Below are 24,399 nucleotides of genomic sequence, written 5' to 3'. Positions count from 1 at the left end.
CAACTAAGGGTCCGTTTCTCTGACCAAGTATAGTTTGGGACAAAAATAAAAATAAAATACAGGTTCAGTCGAGATCTTCATTGCGTTAGAAATTTGGTCCAGAAGTAGCCTAGGCTAAATATTGTTCTAACTGATAGGTAGTCAAATGATAAAGCAAAAAATGCTATGCATTTTCACAACACTAATACCCATGGGTTTTTTCTAACCCTTCAGTTAACTACTTCTAAGGAGTTTCTTGCATCGATTAATTTTAGTGTCTGCGAGCCGAGAAGGACTGGATCACAGCGAGCTAGTTAGTTAATCTATAAAACTTTATTAATCCAAAAGAAAAACATTTTTAAAGAACAGAGGCTGCAAGGGACCACAGGTAGACCTGAAACCAGCAGTGTTCTGCAGTGGAAAACGATGCCTACAATCATATTAAATGGACCAGTCAGGGTGGGGACCAAAGTGAGCGTGTGGGACTCTTCCTGTCTCTTCATGCCAGGTCTCCGATTGGGCAACGGTCTCACAGGACCTGAGTTGGAAGCATGGAGGGGTAGAAGAGCTTGGTGTGAGAGGCAAAAGTATTCAAATCCTTGGCAGTCGTCTACATTTTAATACATTTCAAATGGTACATTACAATGTTGGGTTTGATATTTTGTCACAACACACCCAAAGTACTTCAAGGGGACATGGGTTTTATGTTGGAAAACGAAAAACCCAAATATGTACTCAACCCCTACATGTTAGTATTTGGTAGAGCTGCCACTTGCTGCAATAACAGCTGTAAGTGTTTTTGTCAAGGATGTTTTGTCGGAGCTTCACCAGGTTTGATGACTGAAGGAGTCTGGCCTTTTGTGTTGGTGTCACCGCATATTCACACCCCAGTGAAACAGGAAGTCATGGAGAGACTCAGATACTGACAATAAGGAAAATGCACAATTTGGTTTACGCAAATTCTTTGGGGGTTCCAATAATCGTGACACATTAAGTGGGCCAATCCATCTGGAGGTCATTGTACATTTAAGGAAGAGAGAGAAGTAACTAGGCGAGTCTCTTAAAGCCCCCTGTTCCCTGTGTAGTGCACTCTGGGTAGTGTTTGTGACAGAGCAGGACATGTCTGGGCCTGACCTGCTGTTGCCGGGGTGAAGGAGGGCAGAGTACAGGTCTGGGGTGCCGGGCGTGTAAACTCCAAACCCGCCACCACCTGGCCGCCACCCCGATGACACGGACCAGTGGGTGACCCCGGACTCAGCGGGAGAGGGCCTGGCTGGGCAGCCGGACAAGATCATGTGATCCGAGCCCGAGAGACCTTCGAGGGTGCAGGGGCAGACTGTTACTGCTACACTTGAGGACATTTTTGGGGTAGGTGGTTGTTACAGTGTGTTAGTGGTTTGTGGCACAATTAGCAGAATGAAAAACTCTCTAGCTGGCTACTGTTTCTGAGTAACTGCGGTCATTGTGAATAGGTCCAAATTCTTCCCCAAAATCTTTACCCTCAGTCCAAATCTAATCTAACCTCTCATGGATAGTAAAACATGTACCCATGTAAATCCCTTGAAAGCAGGGCTGTGGAATAGTTTTAGTGCGATGGGGTTTAGATACACTTCTAGATTTAAATGTTGGAGCATCTTGTAGGTCTCGGGGTTCAATACGAATACTCACTGAGGCTGGTGCTCTCTCTCCTGTCATGGTACTCTGTGGTTCTACCCAACGTGAAGTCAGACAGATACTGCTGCTTCACCACGCTTGCCCTCTGCTGTTCAAACTCAAGCCGCTGTAAGTGAACAGCGCACACACACACACACACTTAGCGACCAGACTTTGTGTCCCTGAGTCCTGGAATTCTCAAAGCAGTTTGGTTAGGACCAGGAAGATATGACCTTCAAGTCCTGCTTGAGTCGTTGGACATAATTAACCTCCTTTTGGACCCGGGCGCACACGCCATTTTACTGTATGGTTCATGTTAAATGACTTACACCTTTTGGGCACTTATGATAACTGATACAGGCACATACACATGTAAATGGTAGTGACCAGACTGATTGTCTCTGAGTTCCCCTGTTGCTACACCGTCATTTGTCTTCTGGACTTGACTAACGAGGAGCATTGAGGATCACGTAGGACGTGAAACAGGATCTTTTAAATGTTCGGCTTGTGACAAGAGATTAGCTACCTTTTCTAAGAACTTCCAGCCTATCATGGTCATTAAGGTTCACGTACGTTTACAAACAATGTGTCAGATTATTTGAATATTTACGTTACCTTGCACTCAGGTCCCTAGCCATCCCCTGTACCTTCTAGTGGTAACCCTTAAACCACACCCACACACCCACGAAAAACTGAAATATTTCAATTGACAAACGCGTGCGCACGTTTGATACCCTGGACATCCCCATGTATTCCCCCAGGTTTATAAATTGTCTGAGGCAACGAGAGTCTTCAGTGTTTTTGCCAACTTTGTTGCAGTGGGGAGCTCTGTTGTTACATAATTTGCTCTGGCATGGGCAGCCTGCATGGGGACATGGCTAAACTCTCCCATTCCTCACACCATATACATCCAAGAAGACCAACGGTCCCATTCCATTTCTCAAACGGTTTCTCGCCACTCCCCCCCCCCCCCCCCCCCCCGGCGTACCTCACCTCGTGGCCCAGTCGGATGGCGGCGTCGGTGAAGGCCCACCTCTCCCGCTTAAAGCTGCACCTCTGGAGTTCTAGCTCCGCCCTTTGAGCCTGGAGCCTTTCCCAGTCTTCCAGGAAGTAACCGTCAGTCAGAGATTCTGGGAGCGCCGTGAGCACATTGTCCTGCCCGGGTAGAGGGAGTGGATGGGGGGGGGGGGCATGACAGCTTGCTTTAGTTGTTTGAGCCAATCCCCAATTAATGTCTAGATATTTCTTGAGGTGCACGGGTTCAATCTCAGAAAGTAACACACTGACAAATATAATTGTGCCCATTCAAGTGAGGGCTGGTGGAGTGGGTGGATTTGTCCACAGGGGTGCTACAGTCTTGGAGCATTTGTCGTTGGCCTAACTGAGTATTCCACTCAAAACTGTTTCTCAGTATTTTTGTTAGTCCACGACCGATAACAGACCAAAAGAGTTTTGGGTTTGAGTGGATCATCCGTTTACGTTTCTTGCTTAGGTCCCAGTGATAGGGGACTGCTGATGGTGTTAGTATATGGGATTCCAACAGGCAACTCCTTGGACAACCTAACTCCCACAGCGGTTTAGACTGCTGGCATGTAGCACAGAGGCATTGGAGCTTTAAAACAGCCTGTATATTTTCTACACACTAGGAACATGTTTGTGGGGTAGCATTTTGTTTGCGAACATATAAACACAGCCCACCTGTAGTAGCTGCTGTTGCTCTCTGATCAACTGTTGACTCTGATCCAGCTCTGTCTGTAGCTGGGCCAAAAGCTTCTCCTGGTCTGTTCCCACAGAAGCATGACCTACACACACACACACACACACACACACTATGAAATAGGTGCCCTGCAGGCACAAGTATCACACTGGTGTCCTATCAACACACCTGTACTTCAGAGGCATGGTTTTAAAGCCTGCCCTGCTGATGTACAAAACATTAACATGAACCTTTGAAAGTACACTACATAGACCACAGGGCTCAGCAACGAGAGATTTTTGTCCTAACGTCTGAAGCAAGTACATGACCCTTGACCCCTGCTGTATGTAACAGAGTGTCAGGTGCCCTCTCACCTTGACTGAACAGGTCCCCTAGTCTCCTCTGAACACTCTTCCATGCCTGGACCACGCCTCCTGTCACATGGTCACCCAGCAACTGCTCTGATTGGACCAACGTCTTGTCGCCCGGGTCCTCGTCCACTGGGTCCAACAGGCTCTGGGGAAGACGTGACCGTTTAGCCAATCCACTCGTTCCGTGAGTGTTCCAATTGATGCACGCCGAGTTCATGTTTTCGTTCAGTGTATCAGCGAGGAGAAATGTTAAACCGATCCCAGATCAGTGCCTAGTGAGAGTTTCAAATACACCTCCCTTGGTTCTGGGATCAGATAACATCCTGAGGAACAGATTAAGCCCTCCCCGTGAGCTGGCCTCCCACCCGTTCCATCTCCGCCCGCAGGGCGTGCAGCAGTGTGGCGAGCTTGTGTCGGAGCTTCATGGCCTCCCTCAACTCCGCCTCCCTCCTCTCCAGCATGGCACGTAGAGCCGCCTCCTCGGTCCTGGGTGGAGACGAACCGGCTGTGTTAGTGCGCCGTGGAAAGGGCCCCGTCAGTAACACCCCATGGAAAGGGCCCCGTCAGTAATGCAGAAAGAGTAGGTCTCCGTTTGGAAAGCTGACTCCTACCTTCCATTGGTCCGGGCTGGCCTGGCAGGTTGGTCCCTCTTTATCGGGTTCAAAAGCTCCATGGCTGCAGGCAGACAGTGCGCGTGTATACACACATTGGTTTGTGTATAGTTGTGTTGTGTGTATATACACTTGTGTGGGTAACCATTAAACTGTGAGTTTGGAGAGAACGAGAAAGATCCTTACAGGGACCCCTTTCTCTCGGTCTCTCGGTCAGCCTCTCTCTCAGCCGGACACTGTGCTGCTCTCGACGCCTCAACTCCACCCCCTGCTGGCTGTACCGAGACTGCAGGCTGGAACTCTGCAGTGGGGAAAGCCATTCATTTAGGTCAGGGGTGTCCAAACCATTCCACGGAGGGCCGTGTGTCTGTGAGTTTTTCCTATACATTGGTTCCCAGTTCACACCTACACAACCAGGTGAGGGTAGAAACTAACCAATTAGTAACCTAATTAGTCAATCAAGTACAAGGAGAGAGTGAAAACCTGCAGACACACAGCCCTCCGTGGAATAGTTTGGACACCCCTGATTTAGGTCTTTGATGTCTCTACACACACACACACACACACACACACACACACACACACACACACACACACACACACACACACACACACACACACACACACACACACACACACACACACACACACACACACACACACACACACACACACACACACACACACACACACACACACACACACACACACACACACACACACACACACACCTTTTCTCTCTCACGCCTCAGCGCGCTCTGTAGTCTGGCAATGTGCTGCTCTTTGTCAGTCAGTTGCTCCTGTAAAGAAAACAAGCACATATCACATCCCTTGTATATTTGTATGCCATCTTAATGTAGATTGTATATGTTCTGTCCTCTTACTGACACGGTGTAATACTAGGAAAACAAGTACAGCAGGGACAAAGCTGAGTAATCGATTATTCTGAGTGTGAGATTCGGAGGTGTGCTGGGGAAACTGGCAGGAGATTGAGGGGTGTCTTTGAGTCAAATCTGCTTCCTGGTTGGTCTGCTCCACAGAGGGCTTTGGTGGGGGGAGGTGGGCTGCATCGAGGTGTTAATATACTGGTAAATTGACAGATTGGTACCAATGGTACTCTGCTAAGTTTGACTTACTGTGAATGCAATTCCCCCTTATTTTCAATCACGGGTAATAAGTGGAATTTAACTATAACATTCACAGGACTATTCACACCTGAGTCACTGAAACTCACCAGAAGTTTCTATGATTAACACACAGACCTACCCGGTAGGAGGTGGTGCTCTCGCTTGGCTCCTCCCTGTGTGACCACCAGGTGGTGCTGTGGAGGTCGTTGAGTGGCGGGCTGGGTCTCCCACGGAGGTGGTAGGTGTCCTGGAGGCCTGGGCGAGAGACGCCAGGGGGAGAGAGGGAAAAGTAGGATCGGTTGAAGTTGGAGACGACTGGAGGTTAGGTTGGAAAAAGGGGTGACTGAGAGGGAGCTGAGGGATGGGAGGAATGGATATCATGAGAGTGCCGACCCAGATAAAAGTATCCCTGCCAGATTAAATATAGAAGCATGAAAAAGAATGTATCAATAACAAAACCAATGTGTTTCAAAACCAATTAGTGTATTGAATGCAACCGTTTATTATAGAGGAATAGGAATTAATATCAAAATGTAAATTCATGGTTACAATGAAAGATCAAAAACATTTAAATTCTGAATCAATTAGTACAGTGTTTCTTAACCCCAAAAAATAAATAAGGATTTATTAAATGGTGGCACTCAACATTAAACACATTCATACGATGAGCTAAAAAAAAAAAAAGTATCTATATCTATATATATATCTATATCTATATCTATCTCAGAGTGGGGGCACATACACCCAGACATCCTGACAACTCATTCACATTTTCATTGTTAGACAAATTTGAAGTTTCAAACAAGTTGAATAGATGACCAGGCTCTGATGGGGGGGCCCGTTCTCTTCTGGCTGTGCCAGGGGAACATTTTAAGGGTACAAATTGTAATAATTAAATGCATGTGGGCTTTGTCCAGAGTCTATAAAACATAATCCAAGTCCGCTGCATGACCAGATGGATGAAGACAGGGACAATCAGGAATGGTTGGCAGCTGAAATCATCAGTTATTGTCAGCTACTTGAACGGCAACCAAACCAGCAGGACTTTGGACAGGGACGGCTACGAGCCTTTCGGGCCAAGTAGTCCTGAGGTGTGGTCCAAGGGCTCCGGTCCTCCTAAGTTAACACCGAGCAGAACACAAGGAACATTTAGAGGGAATTACTTCGATTCACTAAGGAGAACTGACCTTACTCCCCCGGCACAATGATATAGAAGTGTAAAACCTTGGGACTGAGACAGAGGTGATATTTTTTAAGTAATGTGGTGAAAAAGTTCACCTCAACCAGTTAGATTTGGAGAAAATTGGTGGGTGATGCACTCCGAGATGCTGAAGACCGAGAAAGAAAACAATTTGATTAGACCTAGGCACAAAACTAATGTTCAGGAATGTGCAGCTTAACTTTACACACCAGTCATATGGTGTGTGGATGCTGTATGTGCACAATTGACTAAGACACATTAGACTGTTACACTGACTAAGCTAGTACATACCCTTGGCTGATCCTTTAGCAGGAAAACTGACCAACCAGAATATTGGCCGACCAGTTAATGTTTAACATTAATTACTAGTATAAATCAGCTACTGTAACGAACATGATACTAACTTTAACAGCATACCTACAAGAGCTACTGTAGCTAAACATAGTTTGCTAAGTTACCAAGCTATATGATACTACATGCATTAGCCCTGTAAGTCATCATCCCGGCATAGAAAACTAGCTAGCAAATAAGTTTTATTACCAAACCTTGGCTACTAACTGTAGGTCGCTAGAAAGTATAGCCAATGTTCTATGTTTAAGTTGAAATTGGCTACATTTTACTGAACAACCTATTGATGTGGCTATAGTGAGGATTTACAAAAACTATTATTCCTAGACCAAACCAATTCAATTTAGTCTAATACAACTAGCAAAACGGTTAGCTAGAAGTGCTCAATACTGTCGAGTTGAATTGCTTCAGTGAGGGAAAACATTATTTGATCCCCTACTGATTTTGTTTGCCCATCACTGATATAAAATACAATTTTAATGCTAGGTTTATTTGAACAGTGAGAGACAGAATAAAAAAAATCCAGAAAAACGCATGTCCAAAATGTTATAAATGGAATATTTCACAGTTCAAATAAACCTACCAAAAAAATTAGACTGATTTGTTAGTGGGCAAACGTACAAAATCAGCAGGGGGTCAAATAACCCCCCACCCAACTTGCTAAATACAGGTGTCTAGTCGTAACATTATTTACGCACATATATCGTAGTTGGCATTCAGCAAATATTAAACTAGAAAAACCTTCACTCACCTGTAGTATGCATAACGTTTAATATGATCAACGTCCCAAATGCTTCAAATGGCTGCACGCGACCGTAGATCCTGCGGCAGAGGCGCATCCCGTCCGAAACAGGGCCAATGCCTGCGAACTAGCCTCGGCTGAAAAACGTGCGTTTTGGATCTGGTGCGGAGGCGCTAAGTGAGCGTGACTGCTATGGGGATTTGACATAACGCCCGATCCGCCGCGGAGTCAGCTGCTGTCTGGGAAATTCAACACTAAGGGGTATCCAACTGGTATCCACCGAGGTCTGGAGCCTTCTGCTTTTCAGTTCAACATAATTAATGTCACCCACAGGGTGTACCAGGTCTAAATGATTGTTTAATTAGAGAGTTGAAAAACGTGAACTGTCCTAAACGTTCTATAGTTGGATTCGGGGGTTCTAAATTATTCTCCCGTACCTCTATATACGTCGGCTTGTAGGACGGTGTTACCTGGGTGCTCTTGTGGTCTTCTGTTGGGCTGACCCCCTGCTGCCTGTCTCTGACCCCGTCTGTTAGCCATCCGACACGAACAGTCATCATCTGAACCGCGGACGTCCGTTGCAGAAGGTAAATACACAGCCCAGAACAGGTGCAGACCGTGGCCGACGTGTAGGCAGTTCTACCCGAACAGAGACGTTAGCTGTTGCACCTGGCCAGCGACAACCAGGTGAAGGCGTTTCGGCTAATTAACGACTCAGTAATTGAAATGAGAAGCATAGCTTTGTTTTACGATGTTTTTGTGTTAAAGAACTTAGGCGAGTTAGCTCGTTTTGAAAATGTAATATAGGCCTACATACAATTTGTCATTAAGGTCTTGAACTAAATTCCTGGTGAGCACTGGATTACAAAGGATCCAAAAGCTCCGGACACCAGAGTTAGTGTCAGTCAAAGAACTACAGTGTTATGCATTTCACGTATCAATGCTTTTTCCATTAGCATATTTTCTTTTTGGTTCACCTTTTCACTTTAATTCTAACCCTTGCAGTAAATGCTTAAGTTCGATACCTCTTCCAATTCTCCATAACAAAACGCTGAAATCCAGAAATCCCATTAAATCAATTTCAGATAAGTCCCTCCCCAATTTGTCAAACAGAGGTCAGCCATTAGTTAGAATGTTTAAAATATCTGTACATTTCACAGAACACAGCCTTTCTCTCTGTGTTGGCTCAACTCTAACATCTCCCCCTTAAATGGTTAAACAAATAAAAATTCTGCCACCAGCCAATCCATATTACTTATGACACATAGAAACATGACAAACAGAATACACAAAATATACAAATCAGACAGATGTTTTCCATCAGGGTTTAATATGCTGCTTTCAGGAGATTGTGTTTAAACTTTCAGGAAAATGAAGAAAATAAGCAAAGTAAACAAAAACATTAACATTTTGACATAGATATGTAAGAACGGACTGTCTGAGTCTTAATTAGCTGCTATGATTCTTACGGGATTTACTTCTAAAAGATCTAAGATCAGTTTCTCCTCCCCAAAACCCTAACAATTACCGGGGACAATATAAAACTGGCTCAATATCAGCAGATGGTGGCAACATGACCCTAACTGGCCTGAGAGTGCCCACTCTTCCCCCCTGGAGAACTGTGCCCTAAGTACCACCAGAACCCTACATAATGTGGTCAAAAGCAGAGCTCTATGAAGGGAATAGGATGCCATTTGGGACAGCAGGAAGTTCTACCCGAGACGGCACACTCTGAAGGGAAAGTAAACTTTAAGGATTAGTTTTGATTCTAATACTGGTGCAAATAATGGCATTGCTCACAACTCCTGTCCCCCCACACACACATTTGGAGGATTCACAGACATCCTGTTCATCTGTCAGTTTCAGATCTTACCAGGGCTGGGCATTTTGTTACTGTACTTTGATACAATCGTCAAAACACAGAACCTGCTTGTTGCCAAAGTCTCTGTCTAACAGTTAGGCAGGCGTAGATATGTCCATTCCAGATCTGTAGGAACGGTTCTGCATTGCAAATGACATGATTTTCTCCAAAATGGTACAGTAATACAGGGAATAAGGTGCATGAAGACTCTTAATGTTCCCACTAAACACACGTTAAAGAATTCCTAATATATAACCTAAGCTCTATACACACATCTTCGTCCACACAACAGGGCCCCTATTAAGTTATGTGACAATTCCCTTTTTCTTTTACATGACAGTCCTAGAAGCGTTTCATTTCTATCAGCAACATTTTACCCTCACAGAGCCTCTGGTCTAGTCTCGAGCTGCCACAAACCCAACTCTACAGAGCCAATCTGACATGCCGATTGGCTAACACCCGGGATCTTCCTCACTCCTGGCGGCTGATTGTCTAGACAGCCATTGGTCAGTTGAATCTGTTGAACCTGTTAATGGGACTGGATTTTACATCAGAAGCAATTTTTAGCGGGGGGGGGTGTCAAACTTCACAGAAGCTCAAAGTCCTTTCAGTCCTGCTGCAGGTTGTGTATGAGTGTGTGTGTGTGTAACTGTGTTTCTAAAACCCAAAGGTCAAGAGCTTGTTACATAAGACCTGAACAGATGCTGGGCCTGTGGATCCTGACGTCTTTTAGTGTAAAACGTTTGTCCAGACAAATGACCACAACCTGCACAACTGCAATTTAACCGGGAAACAGTAGGACACCCAAAACCTCAGGACAACAGTCTCAGAACAGCCTGGGAATGGGGACAGGGAGACGGTAGGCTATCACGTTTGGATTTTTAACAAGGCCTGAGATGGAGGAGGAAAGAATGGAGGGATGAGTCCATTTTGGTTTTCTTCCAGCTTTTGGAAGTGCGGGGGAGGGGGAGTGGGGGGGGGGGGGGGTCAGAGATTTGTCGGGAGGGGAAAGATGAGGGGGAGGGAGAATGGTATAAGGCCTTAACTCCCGTAGTGCATGGTGTTGTTAGGGATCGCCATGGGAGACGCCATGGAAATGGAAGGCCCGCCCATGGTGAACTGACTGTTGTTGATTGGGTAGTGAGGACTGTTGCTGGGCCCGGACTGGCCAGTCACTGCTCCTGAGGAAGAGAGAAACAGGAAGTTAATTGGGAGTCTTAAAGAGTCAAGAGCCGGTTAACCCGGAAGCAGAATCCGCTCACTCCCGTACTGAAAAGCACCCGTCGTCTAGAATAAAACAAACGCACAGAAGAGACTAAGAAAATGTGTGCACAACGGCAGAATTTAACGAGAGGCTCTGAACCGACCAGAAGGCAGCGGTTTCAAAAAAGTTGTATACCCGCTACCATGGCGATGACGTGCACACTCACCCTGGCTCAGTCCAGTACTCATGATGGAGCCAATAGAAGATGCATGGTTCACTATCCCTGTGTTCACTACCAACACACACACACACATACATACACACACAGACACACACAAAGGAGAGGACATCATTTATAAATTGGCAACTTTTATTTTGGATCCAGAAGAACAGCACAGCTAGGGTACAAAGTGTTTGGTTTCAGAGGTGTGACGACAAAGGCACCAGGCTGACCGTGCCAAGGGGTTCTGCTAAAGCTACCAAAACAGGCCGGGGTTTACCAGAACACCCGGCCTGGCGGGAGGGGGGCTTCCTGCTTATTCGCTTACTGACGTTGCAAAATCTAAGTGGGATTTGTAAAAAAAAAAAAAAAAAAAGTTTCTTTGTGAGCACTTAGTAAATGTTTTCTGAACTGTCTGACCCATATCCTGTCTGGAAATAAGAGAGACTCTGGGCCTCTTATCTACTCATTGGACTGGGCCCTGACCAGAGGGGAATCATTTCTGGTCTGTAGGTCTAAACTGAGCGCTGACCCGAGGGGAAGCAGTTCTGGTCTGTAGGTCTAAACTGGGCCCTGACCAGAGGGGAATCATTTCTGGTCTATAGGTCTAAACTGGGCCCTGACCAGAGGGGAATCATTTCTGGTCCGAGGTCTAAACTGGGCCCTGACCAGAGGGGAATCATTTCTGGTCCGAGGTCTAAACTGGGCCCTGACTAGAGGGGAATCATTTCTGGTCCGAGGTCTAAACTGGGCCCTGACCAGAGGGGAATCATTTCTGGTCTATAGGTCTAAACTGGGCCCTGACTAGAGGGGAATCTATTTTTTTGAGGTTAGGAGTTGAATGTGAGCTCTCTCAGTAGAGTGGAGCACACGTGGGGGGGGGGGGGGGGGGGGGTTCAGTCACACACACACAGCGTACCCAGGGGGATGAGGTTGTTGTGAGACACGGAGGAGCCCCCAATGACCGTGCTGAGGTCGTACGCCGCCGGCATCCCTCCTGGGGGAGGACAGACAGAGGCACGTCAGAAACAACCACCAAACCACCACCCCTTCACCTGGGTGTGCACGCCTCCTTTTCATGGTAATGATGTGTGTACACACTGGTTCATAGTGTGTGTGTGTGTGTGTACGTACCCTGGTTCATATTGTAGCCTCCATTGCTCCACATGTTCTCAGAGGGGGAGGAGTAATGAGACCCTGGGGGCGGGACCGACGTGCTGCCGGTGTACCTGCAGAACACACAATCAACCAATCAGATGAAGAATGAGCTTGAGGTTGCCAGTCATGTTCTATCAATAGGAAAAGAGGATGATGAGGATGTTGAAGACAGAGGATGTCTCATGGACATAGACAGACAGACAGACAGACAGACAGACAGACACACAGACAGACACACAGACAGACACACAGACAGACACACAGACAGACAGACACACAGACAGACAGACAGACAGACAGACACACAGACAGACAGACAGACAGACACACAGACAGACACACAGACAGACAGACACACAGACAGACAGACACACAGACAGACAGACACACAGACAGACAGACACACACACAGACAGACAGACACACAGACACAGACACAGTCAGACAGACACAGTCAGACACAGACAGACAGACACACAGACAGACAGACAGTCAGAGTCAGACAGACAGACACACAGACAGACAGACAGACACACAGACAGACAGACAGACACACAGACAGACAGACACACAGACACAGACACAGTCAGACAGACACAGTCAGACACAGACAGACAGACACACAGACAGACAGACAGTCAGAGTCAGACAGACAGACACACAGACAGACAGACAGACACACAGACAGACAGACAGACACACAGACAGACAGACAGACAGACACACAGACAGACAGACACACAGACAGACAGACACACAGACAGACACACAGACAGACAGACAGACAGAGACACAGACACAGACACAGTCAGACAGACACAGTCAGACACAGACACAGTCAGACAGACACAGTCAGACACAGACAGACAGACACACAGACAGACAGACAGACAGACACACAGACAGACAGACACACAGACAGACAGACAGACACACACACAGACAGACAGACACACAGACAGACACACAGACAGACAGACAGACAGACACACAGACAGACAGACAGACACACAGACAGACAGACAGACACACAGACAGACAGACAGACACACAGACAGACAGACAGACAGACACACAGACAGACACACAGACAGACAGACAGACAGACAGACAGACACACAGACAGAGCTCTGGAACAAATTAAGAGACCACTGCACCTTTTTCTTTCCTTTCCAAAAATGTTTTGAGTGAGGAACAGAAGCGTTAAGTTTGCAGTGGTCTTGTTATTTTAACCTTTCTGATCCTCACTCAAAAACTTTTAGACTTTTTTGGAAAGGAAAGAAAAGCTGCAGTGGTCTCAATTCCTTCTGGAGCTGTATACAGACAGACAGACTGGGTTCTGACCTGAAGAAAGGGTTCTTGAGATCCAGCAGGTTGCTTGACTTGCTTCCTGTCTGGTCCACCTGGGCTACCATGCTGATGTCATAGCTCTGTCTGAGTGAACAGGTCAGAGGTCACATTAAGCCTTTATTGGGGAGGACACCTGGGCAAGTGTGTGTGCCGTTAAGTTACCACGGCGTGTGCCGTTAAGTAACCACGGCGTGTGCCGTTAAGTAACCACGGCGTGTGCCGTTAAGTAACCACGGCGTGTGCCGTTAAGTTACCACGGCGTGTGCCGTTAAGTTACCACGGCGTGTGCCGTTAAGTAACCACGGTGTGTGCATGTCTCACCTCTTGTTGGCGATGAGCGTAGCGGTTCCGGACAGGGTGTCTCCTGCCTTGGTGAAGAGCGGTGACTGGAGCAGGCAGCGGACCTGGTACCAGTGGGTCAGGGGCTCCGTGGGAGACGTGGAGAGCCACACCGTCACCCTGGGGGGAGACACACACACACACACAAGCGAACTGATAAAATAACCCATCCACACCCACACAAATGCTTCAATTGACAAAAATAACTCTCACACACACACACACACACACTCACGCAGATCCGATGAAAGCCACGTCGAACCAGAAAGCTAGTCCATGGACCAGCCCTGACGTCATCATGTGGAACTTAAAGGGAATCTCTATCCTGAGAAGGGGAGAGGGGGAGGCGGAGAGGGGGAGGCGGAGAGGGGGAGGCAGAGAGGGGGAGGCAGAGAGGGGGAGGCAGAGAGGGGGAGGCAGAGAGGGGGAGGCAGAGAGGGGGAGGCAGAGAGGGGGAGGCAGAGAGGGGGAGGCAGAGAGGGGGAGGGGGGTTAGTTGAAGGATGAAAACAGCCATCCCTGACTGTGTGCTAACCACAGCCCTCAGAGCAAACAGAACTAGAACCAGCACCCTCTGTCTACACATTATGACCCAACAGAACCAGCGCCCTCTGTCTACACATTATGACCCAACAGAACCAGTGCCCTCTGTCTGCACATTATGACCCAACAGAACCAGCGCCCTCTGTCTACACATTATGACCCAACAGAACCAGCTCACTCCTTCTATACATTTTGTTCAGAAAACAGAGTGTGACACCCAAATGTAGCCTTCTGAAACAGACAGAGCAGTGCATCTCCGTGCTCGAAACCCACGCCGGCCCAGGCTCGAAACCCACGCCGGCCCAGGCTCGAAACCCACGCCGGCCCAGGCTCGAAACCCACGCCGGCCCAGGCTCGAAACCCACGCCGGCCCAGGCTCGAAACCCACGCCGGCCCAGGCTCGAAACCCACGCCACAGCAGTGCAGGTGCACTGGAGGCAGTGCCTTAAACGACAGGACCGCCCCAGACCTCAGAACGAGGTCATACACTAAGAAACAGCGTGTTTCTGGAGGAGCTCGTCATTTCAATGGGGTAAGCATGTGACAGGTGAAGCATTCCCCCTTACATTCAAAATGTGTTGTCTAGACAGACATCACAATCTGTATGAAGCATGAATGTCTGACTAAACGGGGAGGGGGGGGGGCTGCTCAGAGCCTCAGTCCCTATAGATCACTATAGCGTTGTTAACAGCATGATCAGATTACAGTTTTGGGATGAGACTTATGACATCTGAACTCCTTTCGACCAACTTAGTATCTCGTAGCGGTCGTTTAATCTGACAGGCTCAGCGATGTGAGCGACCCACTCAATGTTTACTCAATGTGTGTACCATCATAGCTGGTAAATGGCAGATCAACCGCAGAAAATGGCGGATCAACCGCGAAGGACTCACCTGTGTAGATCAGTTTCCTTGGCATCCAGGAAGTTGACAGTGTATTTAACAGACTTGGCCATAAGAATGCGAATATCAAAGGTGTCCTGCAAAAAAAAAGTTGATAAAATACAAAACGGAAATTATGTTGACAGTAAGTACACTGTTACTGTAAAGCGGTTGAAACAGAATGAGCGAGTGTGTGGGAGAGAGGGCAGGGCAGGGGAGGGAGAGACGGCAGGGCAGGGGAAGGAGAGAGGGCAGGGGAGGGAGAGAGGGCAGGGGAAGGAGAGAGGGCAGGGGAAGGAGAGAGGGCAGGGGAGGGAGAGAGGGCAGGGCAGGGGAGGGAGAGAGGGCAGGGCAGGGGAGGGAGAGAGGGCAGGGCAGGGGAGGGAGAGAGGGCAGGGCAGGGGAAGGAGAGAGGGCAGGGCAGGGGAAGGAGAGAGGGCAGGGCAGGGGAAGGAGAGAGGGCAGGGGAGGGGAGGGAGAGAGGGCAGGGGAGGGAGAGAGGGCAGGGGAGGGAGAGAGGGCAGGGGAGGGAGAGAGGGCAGGGGAGGGAGAGAGTCTCACCACGATGGGTTGCCTGAAATACTCGTCCACTGCTGCTTCTCTCAACGAGGAGAGATCCACCCCATGGAAGGAAGGCTGGTACCTGAGAGAATCAAAACATATATCTATTCAGCACAAAACGATCGGCTCGACATTCCCCAGGCAGTTGGGAGAGGTGCTGTGTAGGCCAGGTTCGGCGTTGCTCACCAGAAGTTGGCCTTGGTGAACTGTTCCATGTAGAGCTGTTCGTCTGTGAAAGGGGCCAGGTGAACGTCGCCTAACGTGGGGAACATATTACCTGGGGGAGGGTGGGGGGGTGTAGAGGGTCAGAAAAACTGATCTCTTAATCATTTAAGCAAATTAATTGATCTACCCCCGGATATCTGCTCCAAACGCCCTCCATAATCTCGGCCCTCCCTCGTCATTGTCAATCACGGGAAACGTCTCCCGTGGAGGTAGCCCTCCTGCCGTCGGTCTGCCTCGGGGAACCCGCCTCCTCCCGCTCACCGTTGGGCTTGAGGAACTTCTTGGCATGGAGGTAGCTCTCCAGCATCCTCTCGTTGAACAGCATGTAGCCCATGGGTTCAGAAATGATGATGTCCACCTGTTCAGGCAGTGAGATCTCCTCCACCTTCCCTGCGATCACCTCCACACGGTCACCCATACCATTGGAGTTCACCAGTACCTGCAAACACACACACACCGTGGTGGGGGGGGGGGGGGGGGGGGGGGGGTGAAAGAAAGGAAGCATGAGTACAGGAGGAAGGAAGGGGTGGAGTAGGCTTCTTATGCCTCTGAAGGAAGAGCTGCGTTGTGTGTCAAATACTTTAGCATTGCGGGCCAGTTACCTCAGCGTGTTGGGCCATGGTGCTGGCCTCCACAGCGTACACCTTCCTGGCACCGGCCTGCGCTGCGAAGAACGACAAAATCCCCGATCCACAACCCACATCCAACACCACCTGGGGAGAGAGAGAAATAGGGAAAAAGGGATCAGACCATTGCCTCTGTGACACACATCCTACGGAAGCAGTGGTTGTATAGGACTGTTTGTTTTAGGAACCTTATCTTTGAAGTCAACGTGGTTCTGTAGAATGGCCCGTTGGTAGGTTCCAGTCCGGACATAGTCCTGCATCATGTTCTGTTGCTGGGAAAGGTAGCCGTAGAACTGGAGACAAGTGTCAGAGGGCAGAGGTCAGTTGAGGGTTAGTTCGATCTGGTCAAAAATTCAGCCACTCTCAGGTGTCTTTGGTGATTGATTACTCTATGCACGTGGGCCCAGTTTGGATTTGGTGGAAATGTGGTGCCTGGAAGACAGCGGTCCGGCGCAGCTGTGTCTCACCTGAAAGTACTGTACAGCCGAAGACTCTTCTGTCCTGTCACTGAAGACTGAGTGCTCTGCATTGTGTCCTCGGCAACTCTTCAGGATATTATAGAAGGAACTGAACTCTGTACATAAACACACACACAGTCAGACAGACTTAACATTGCTTCGGGTAAAGCAATCATTGCACAACTTGTATAAACACACAAACACACACACACTACCTGCAGGCGTGGAAAACTGTAACAGAACACTGTTGCAGCCGAGTGTGATGATGAAGGACTGCTTGCCAACCCGACTGCATTCTGTTTCCCTGGACAACGAACACTTAAATACTGATGTCTCGTCGCCTGTCGACAAAGTCAATGATTTAGGGGTTAAAACTAAATGGCTAAACAAAGGTCCAATGTTAAACACAGTATAATACGATGCCAGTGAGACGGTAAAAGGTTACGGGAAGTTCAACCACGCTCTAGCGGCTAGTTAGCTACGTTTAGGTTAGCTCAATTACTCTGCTTAACAATAAAGATTCGGACAGGACAAAGCCACCGAGGTGGGCATTGCCAGCTTCGAAATTAGCATGTTAGTTAGCGCATAAGATGTTAGCCACCTCGTTTGTATCTAGTGAATCGACCTTAGAGAACGATCAACTACCTACCGAAATTCTACAACAGTAACATTTTTGTTCGGAAAAATGCCCTTTCGTTAACTTGTGCAGTCCCAAACATGCACCAGCTCATCACATGGAACAGATAATCAAATGCTAACTGGCTAGCTTGTTAGGTTGCTATATGCTAGTTAGCCGCAAACTCATTCAATCCTATTCATTCTTCGCAGCAGCATCGTGAAGGGTTGCTGGGCTACCTAGCTAGCTCCCGGTTGACCAAGTTGGTTAGAAACAGCACAGCTACTTACTATTGGAAAGATTTAGGAGAGCTGTGTCCGGAGTACTTTTGACCTCCAGTCGCAGGGGCTGTTGCTCGGAGTGTCGCTGGATCTCTCCGTTCGCATCCCCGATTGAAAGTAACCGCACGCCGGGAAACACTGATACCGCCATCTTCGCTTCTGCCTGCTAGACTTTCTTCCCTGGCTCACAAACACACGGTCGGGCAACAGCTACAGAGTTGCTCGCTACCGCCACCCTGCTAGTCACTCCGAACATCAGCAGCATCTGCAGCCTCGAAGCCATGTAGATAGTCACCTACTCGCAGAGGTTCCCAACATTGCGTCGGAGGTCATACTCAACTGTCTTTTTTGTTATTCGGTTGTTCATTAAGCGCAAACTGTGATATTCGTCTTGATGTAGTTCAATCAAATTGATGTATTTAGATCTCGGTACTGTTCTAGTAGGCCGCAACCCACCTAAAATGAAATTTCCTTTCCTTCGGTTTCTTCGCGAATTATGCGATTTGTTCATGCATCAATTTGAAGTTGATCTTTCAAACACTTTCAGGCAATACCAACCATATATTTAAATAAACACGCAGTGTAGACATTGATTTAAAAAGTAATTTACTGGAAACACACTTTAAAAACATAGTTACAACGTCAGTTAAAGGCACAGCATAGGATTGAGTGTCATAATATTACATTAGAAATTATTTTAAGGCAGGTAGCTAGGCTACAGGCATGCTTACTGTTCAATGCTGGGAAGATAAACGCAGAAGGCTGATGTTATCATATAAAGTAAATTATAAGGAAGAATTGGCTTATCTGTAAACCTGAAACACTGAAGTACCAGCTGTGGTATTTGGAAATAAATTTAGTGTTGTTTATGTTAAATACTTTTCTATTTACTGTAGCAGTAGTATGATGTGTGCCTGAATTCAGGGCACTGGGGGGACGGTGAGAAAGACAGGAATTTAGTCTCAGGACAAAGGCCAGGCCAAAACCGTATTTAGAACAGTACAGTGGAACACAACATTTCAACTTCGGATCACTTCGATATCATGGAAATTAACAACCCTTCAATAAAGCTACTACATCAACACTTCACAGTGCAGCAGTATCATTTCAACCTGGGTTCTAATCCCTATCCTAGCATACTGTCAGTGCCCTGGAGCCTCACAGAGGGCAGTGCAAATTGGCTCAGCGAAGTTTGGGGTGGGTGAGGGGGAATGTGTGATGGGGTTGCATTGCGTCCCTCAGAGACGACGATCCATGAAGTTGCTGGCCTCATTTGTGAACTTTGCTGTATTACAAATACCTGCTGTTACTTTGTATTGACATTAAAACAATACACATAACCCCAATTCTAACTCCAACCCCCCCCCCCTCCCCCCCAACAAAAATACATAATTGTTCTGACATACAAGCGCATTCAACCATGTCAGATGCTCCAGATTAAAACGTATGTGGGTCTGATCCTAAAATGCTGACATTATTCACATTCCTCCATCTTATGCACTTTAACTTGTTTTTGTTTGTTGGAGAAGCATTGTACTCCAAGTGTGTTGGTTCTGACTGACTTCCTGGTTCAATGAGCAGTGTGACAAGAATGCAGATTTAAAATGGAAGGATGGAAGTTAAAAAGAACAATATAATAGGCCATCATGAAACCTACATCTGGGCATATGTGGCTAGTTAAAAAATGTAATTATAAATTAAATCTAAGAATTCTAATTCCATGGTTCTGTACCATGTGTAGGGTCGTACCAGGAAGTATTCTGTATGTGTAATGCAAGCTACATAGAAAAGCACATCAGCCAATTGGCCAGACCTGTAGACAATATATCAATACATTGCCTGGTTAAACATTCAATGGTTGGTCAGGCGTTGGGTTGTATGCAAAGGCCTGTGGTGTATACACATACAGTGCATCCCAAATAAAACACTATTCCCTATTTATTGGAGTGACCTAAATAGGAAATAGGGGGAGTACTTGGGACATAGTCTTCATCAAAGGCACATTCACTGGCTGTTCTCCTGCAGTTGGATCACACTGGTGGAAAGGACAGTGCATAGATACAATAGAGCAAAATTACAGTAAATTTTCCAGAAACTACCCACAATATCCATACATACTAAACAAAGGACTCAGCATTTCTCTAGGGTAATTTTCCCTGAAATTCTTAAAAACGTTCCTGAAAATATTAAAATTCTGCAACCTCAATACAATGCTATTGTTATGACAAAAAGGGTATCTGATAAACACACTGAATACACAAGTATGTTGTTTGGCACTACCAGGCTAACCTTTGTTAATACACGGAGAGGTGGTGATTTTTTAGCCCGGTTTCCAGGATCTATTTTTTCTCGTCAAGCCAGTGCTGGCATGGTTATTTGTCCGCCTTGGTCCGACTGATCTGGGACAGCAGGCCAGAGGATAGTGTTGGGAAAACTGTAGTGCTGAAATGGACCAGCAACAGAAAGAGCCAGGAGAGGTGAGAAAGGGGCTTCCATGGGACATACAGCAAGAACATCTTTATATACAGTGTCTGCAGCTGAAAGAGAGGAAAGACAGGAGAGAGAGAGAGGAGAAATGAGGAGAGAGGAGAAATTAGGTTATGGGAAGAGTTATGGGTTACAAATAGTAAATAAACAGTATCATCAATAACATGTTGATATGATTAATGATATAATTGCTTATCATAATCAGGAGAATCTGACCAGGGAAGTCATACAGGAGCCTTTTCACCAGAGTATGGCAGAGGGAAACAGGGGATGTAGGTAATGCTAATTATTACGTTTCAAAACATCATGCAACAGCAACCACTTACGTTAAACCGATGCAACCGAAACAACAGTATTGAATAAACCCAAGGAAACAAAAAACAACAACTGATGAATAGCTTCCAGAGGTTTCCGGGAATTGCACTTAAACTATCAATATATGTTACTTGCTACTTCCTTCAAACTGCATGCTGTCCACACGTTCATATGAGACTCTCCGGGTAACTTGGATTAGTCTCGACTCCCCCATCCCACCAAAGTGAGAGAGGCCCGACAAAAGAGCTGCAACGTGAAGAGGGTGAAGGGTTGGGGGCTGGACGGGGGAGGCAGTGGTTACCTCAGAACAGGGTGCAGGACTTGGGGGGTCTGAAAGGGTTGTCACTGGAGGGTACTCCCATCAGGAGGGGGTCCTTGTGCGCGTTCTGCAGACAGAAGTTCTTCAGGTCGGCCGCAGCCTGGGAAACCTATTTGAATGTTAAAGAGTAGAGGACCACATGAGGATGGCCATTATTTAAAAAAATAATTGTGTAAAATGTTTTAAAAAAATATATAACCTATAAGAATTATTCTTAATTCCAGGACACTGCATTTACGCTTGGAACCGGTTTTCCAGAAACATATTAGGCCTAGGTTGGCCGGAAAAGTGAGCTTAAAAGACTAGGCCTAATTTGCCTACTGATGTTCGCGACAGGTAGGCTGCTAATTACGTTGTAGGTGTACTGTACACTGGGGTGAGGTCAAAAGGTGTGTTCTAACGTTACGGGTGAGGTGACACGGCATAAACAAGGGGTGAACCGTTCATTGTGTAGCCGGAGCAGCGGACGACTGGTGTTACCGCACACGCAGCCTAATTTCCATTTTCACAGGCCACAACACAGCGGGCTTTTGGAATAGATTTGCAAGAGACGTATACTGTAACGTTAAGACTACAGCTGCCATTTGGATTTTCATTGCCGTGGACAGGAAGTAGCCTAATTTAATCACACTGGGTAGCTATGAAAAGTTGTGTTGTTTGCTTGGGAAAGCAAAGAATGCCGTTGGAATGTTAGTGAAGTAACCTTCACTAAGCCAACCTAGGCAACATTCAGGCTCAGAAGATTTTCAATCGATTTACTATGTGTCTACCCCACCGAAACAGGTCGAGGTCTGTCTCGAGTTATAAAAACCACTATGCCACTCTTCGTTACTCCGTCAACGTTTCGCATTGACCGACAACTATTGCCTGAAAAGAGGCGACAATTTATGGGTTAAATGGAATGTTTGATAATCATGTTTTTTTTTTTAATTTTTATGACAACGACGATTTCAGGGCAGTTGTAACCTTATGACTAACGTGACAACTTCATAAACCAATAGTTCGCAACTTTGTTTCTGTTATCTTTACTAACACAGTCAGTTTGTTTGCAGTTTTTGTTTAATTCACGTCAATTGCTAAACGGCTGCGCAGCCCCAGTGACAGGAGTGTCACAGTTTTTAAAGCTCTTCCGTATTTGTGTTGCTGGTACTATTTACCTTGATTCTCCGGACACTGGCCTCCAACCGTAGCTGTTTCACTGCTCTTTGAGCTACCACCAAGTTACTGCTGGCGTTGTTGTTAGACATGTTGACGGTACGTCTTAAAAGTAATTGTAACTGTGATTAAAAAGTCGAAAAATGAGAGGCAGCGCTGTCTGTAGGTCCCTGTCTACCCGCCCAGTCGACACAACTTTCCCTCAACGTCATTCTAATTGGTTGTCGGTCAATCGATCATGGCCACGTCATGTTTAGCCTGCAATTTTTTTTTACGAAATGAAAACGGTCAATATTATAATGGAAATAGTGATTTAATGTATTATTTATGTTTTTTTTTTTTATTACTCAAATGGCTCAAACTGTCTAGAATACAAAATGACCACTAAGCTGTTAAAACTATTCACAAACATTATTGAGTGTCAGTTTACATTACCTCAAACTCTCATGTGTGCGATGGATTGCGGATAAGAACAGAAGTGGGGAGGAAAGTGTCCGTGACTTGGAAAGTGTCCATGACTGTTTCATGACTTGTAAACTAATGCAATCAATATACTTGGGCTGGTATTGCATCTTGTGGCTGTTCCTTTTTCTCGTCTGTGTCAAAACACGGGCGGCACAAGATCAGAGAGCATTTCCAATGGCTATTGAAGTAATTTTCTTCAGGAAATAGGCTGTCCTATTCCTCATGGTAATGCCCTGCTTTGCACATATGTTTACTATTAAATTAATTAGAGTCAAGCCAACGTTAAAGGAAAATTAAGTGAAAAGAAAATCATATGGTCTTCATTAGATACATCGAGGTTGTCTGTAAGCATGCATTAAGCTATTTTGATAACACAGTAAAAAAAAAAGTGAGTTAAGATAATGGCATCACACCTGTGGCATGTTTGTCTTTTGCTCAGCATTTCTTTAACATAACTAGATTGTTGACCTATAAATGAAGACAGGCCTCTATAGCGTGTTTGCTCCTTTTTTAGGACTCAAGCTCAATCACAATATCACTATCCAAACTAGTTTATTCGGGATCTCACAGATTATAGCACCATCAAGTTATAGATGAGAGGCAAGCGTTCTTGGGGAATGTCATTATTCAAGCCAGTCAGACACCAGATAATTAATTTAACAATCAAGAATTGTGTGTGGTCATCCAGCAACCCGATACTGTAACAGTCAGTTGTTTAACAGTGAACAGTTCATTTCTCATTAGCCCAGCCTCGGGTCCACCCTGTGGTTAGAGAAGGAACTGAATCTAATCTAAGGGCTTCACAAGTAACTATCAACCACCAATGTCAAAATAAATGCAATTTAAAAAAATAAATAACTGGTCACGGTACTTACAAGACCAAACACTGGGATGTAAAGTAGTTCAGAGACACAAGTCGTTGTCACGTGCTGACGTAATATGTTAGGACAACCCCACCCCTTAGAATACCTGCCTCCCTTGGTCACAACCAATGATAACCCTCCTTGTGGTTGAGGAACCTCCATTTATATTAATCATGTTACCCCTGTATTTATAATAGTCCTGGTTCTCCCCCCGTGTTTATATTAGTCATGGTACCCCTACATTTATAATAGTCCTGGTTCTCCCCCCGTGTTTATATTAATCATGGTACCCCTGTATTTATAACAGTCCTGGTACTCCCCCCGTGTTTATATTAATCATGGTACCCCTGTATTTATAACAGTCCTGGTACTCCCCCCTCTGTATTTATAATAGTCCTGGTACTCCCCCCTCTGTATTTATAATAGTCCTGGTACTTCCCCCCCTTTTCTTATAATAGTCCTGGTACTCCCCCCTCTGTATTTATAATAGTCCTGGTACTCCCCTTCTGTATTTATAATAGTACTGGTACTCCCCCTCTGTATTTATAATAGTCCTGGTACTCCCCCCTCTGTATTTATAATAGTCCTGGTACTCCCCTTCTGTATTTATAATAGTCCTGGTACTCCCCCCTCTGTATTTATAATAGTCCTGGTACTCCCCCCTCTGTGTTTACATAGACTGTAAAATAGACGCAGTCAACAGTATGTATGCAAATGAGGCACATCTTTGTTTTATTTCCTCACC

The 24,399-nt window shown here is 46.3% G+C and overlaps 3 protein-coding genes and 1 long non-coding RNA gene across 7 annotated transcripts; all 4 read right to left on the bottom strand.

The window, feature by feature from the left end:
* Positions 1 to 327: 327 nt before the first annotated feature.
* si:ch211-286b5.4 (afadin- and alpha-actinin-binding protein) lies at positions 328 to 8,717 on the bottom strand. 3 transcript variants are annotated; one of them, XM_020049861.3, is made up of 12 exons: positions 8,199 to 8,717; positions 5,577 to 5,692; positions 5,042 to 5,110; positions 4,497 to 4,611; positions 4,311 to 4,374; positions 4,065 to 4,185; positions 3,703 to 3,844; positions 3,331 to 3,434; positions 2,626 to 2,787; positions 1,648 to 1,759; positions 1,114 to 1,294; positions 328 to 517 (listed from the first exon to the last, which is right to left on the bottom strand). In XM_020049861.3, the coding sequence occupies exons 1-12, from the start codon at positions 8,266 to 8,268 to the stop codon at positions 421 to 423; spliced, it is 1,353 nt and encodes a 450-aa protein (XP_019905420.1). In that variant the 5' UTR covers positions 8,269 to 8,717; the 3' UTR covers positions 328 to 420. The 3 variants fall into 3 exon arrangements, 2 of the variants coding, with proteins under 2 accessions (XP_019905420.1, XP_019905421.1); XR_002197228.3 differs by lacking the exon at positions 328 to 517 and having other exon boundaries at positions 1,203 to 1,294; positions 2,621 to 2,787; positions 8,199 to 8,705; XM_020049862.3 differs by lacking the exons at positions 1,114 to 1,294; positions 1,648 to 1,759 and having other exon boundaries at positions 425 to 517; positions 8,199 to 8,702.
* Positions 6,370 to 8,190, bottom strand: LOC105012049. Its single transcript, XR_002197229.3, has 3 exons — positions 7,738 to 8,190; positions 6,716 to 6,765; positions 6,370 to 6,553 (listed from the first exon to the last, which is right to left on the bottom strand). It is a non-coding gene; the product is annotated as an uncharacterized LOC105012049 (long non-coding RNA).
* Positions 8,718 to 9,037: 320 nt separating the features above from the next.
* Positions 9,038 to 18,477, bottom strand: LOC105012047 (histone-arginine methyltransferase CARM1). 2 transcript variants are annotated; one of them, XM_029122229.2, is made up of 16 exons: positions 18,060 to 18,477; positions 17,369 to 17,494; positions 17,163 to 17,269; positions 16,884 to 16,988; positions 16,672 to 16,782; positions 16,331 to 16,508; positions 16,031 to 16,121; positions 15,845 to 15,926; positions 15,296 to 15,381; positions 14,096 to 14,185; positions 13,843 to 13,980; positions 13,516 to 13,605; positions 12,148 to 12,242; positions 11,933 to 12,010; positions 11,020 to 11,085; positions 9,038 to 10,770 (listed from the first exon to the last, which is right to left on the bottom strand). In XM_029122229.2, the coding sequence occupies exons 1-16, from the start codon at positions 18,199 to 18,201 to the stop codon at positions 10,631 to 10,633; spliced, it is 1,725 nt and encodes a 574-aa protein (XP_028978062.1). In that variant the 5' UTR covers positions 18,202 to 18,477; the 3' UTR covers positions 9,038 to 10,630. The 2 variants fall into 2 exon arrangements, with proteins under 2 accessions (XP_028978062.1, XP_028978063.1); XM_029122230.2 differs by having other exon boundaries at positions 9,038 to 10,764; positions 18,060 to 18,201.
* A 162-nt stretch (positions 18,478 to 18,639) lies between these two features.
* On the bottom strand, positions 18,640 to 22,526 carry si:ch211-286b5.5 (GGL domain-containing protein). The gene is made up of 3 exons (XM_010872636.4): positions 22,329 to 22,526; positions 21,154 to 21,280; positions 18,640 to 20,587 (listed from the first exon to the last, which is right to left on the bottom strand). Exons 1-2 carry the CDS (start codon positions 22,416 to 22,418, stop codon positions 21,155 to 21,157), a joined length of 216 nt encoding a protein of 71 aa, XP_010870938.1. The 5' UTR covers positions 22,419 to 22,526; the 3' UTR covers positions 18,640 to 20,587; position 21,154.
* Between the last annotated feature and the right edge of the window lie 1,873 nt (positions 22,527 to 24,399).

Source organism: Esox lucius, chromosome 9 (genome assembly GCF_011004845.1).
Source record: "Esox lucius isolate fEsoLuc1 chromosome 9, fEsoLuc1.pri, whole genome shotgun sequence".
NCBI lineage: Eukaryota > Metazoa > Chordata > Actinopteri > Esociformes > Esocidae > Esox > Esox lucius.
The sequence above is the reverse complement of the archived record's forward strand: the minus strand, read 5'-3'. Positions and strand labels throughout refer to the sequence as shown.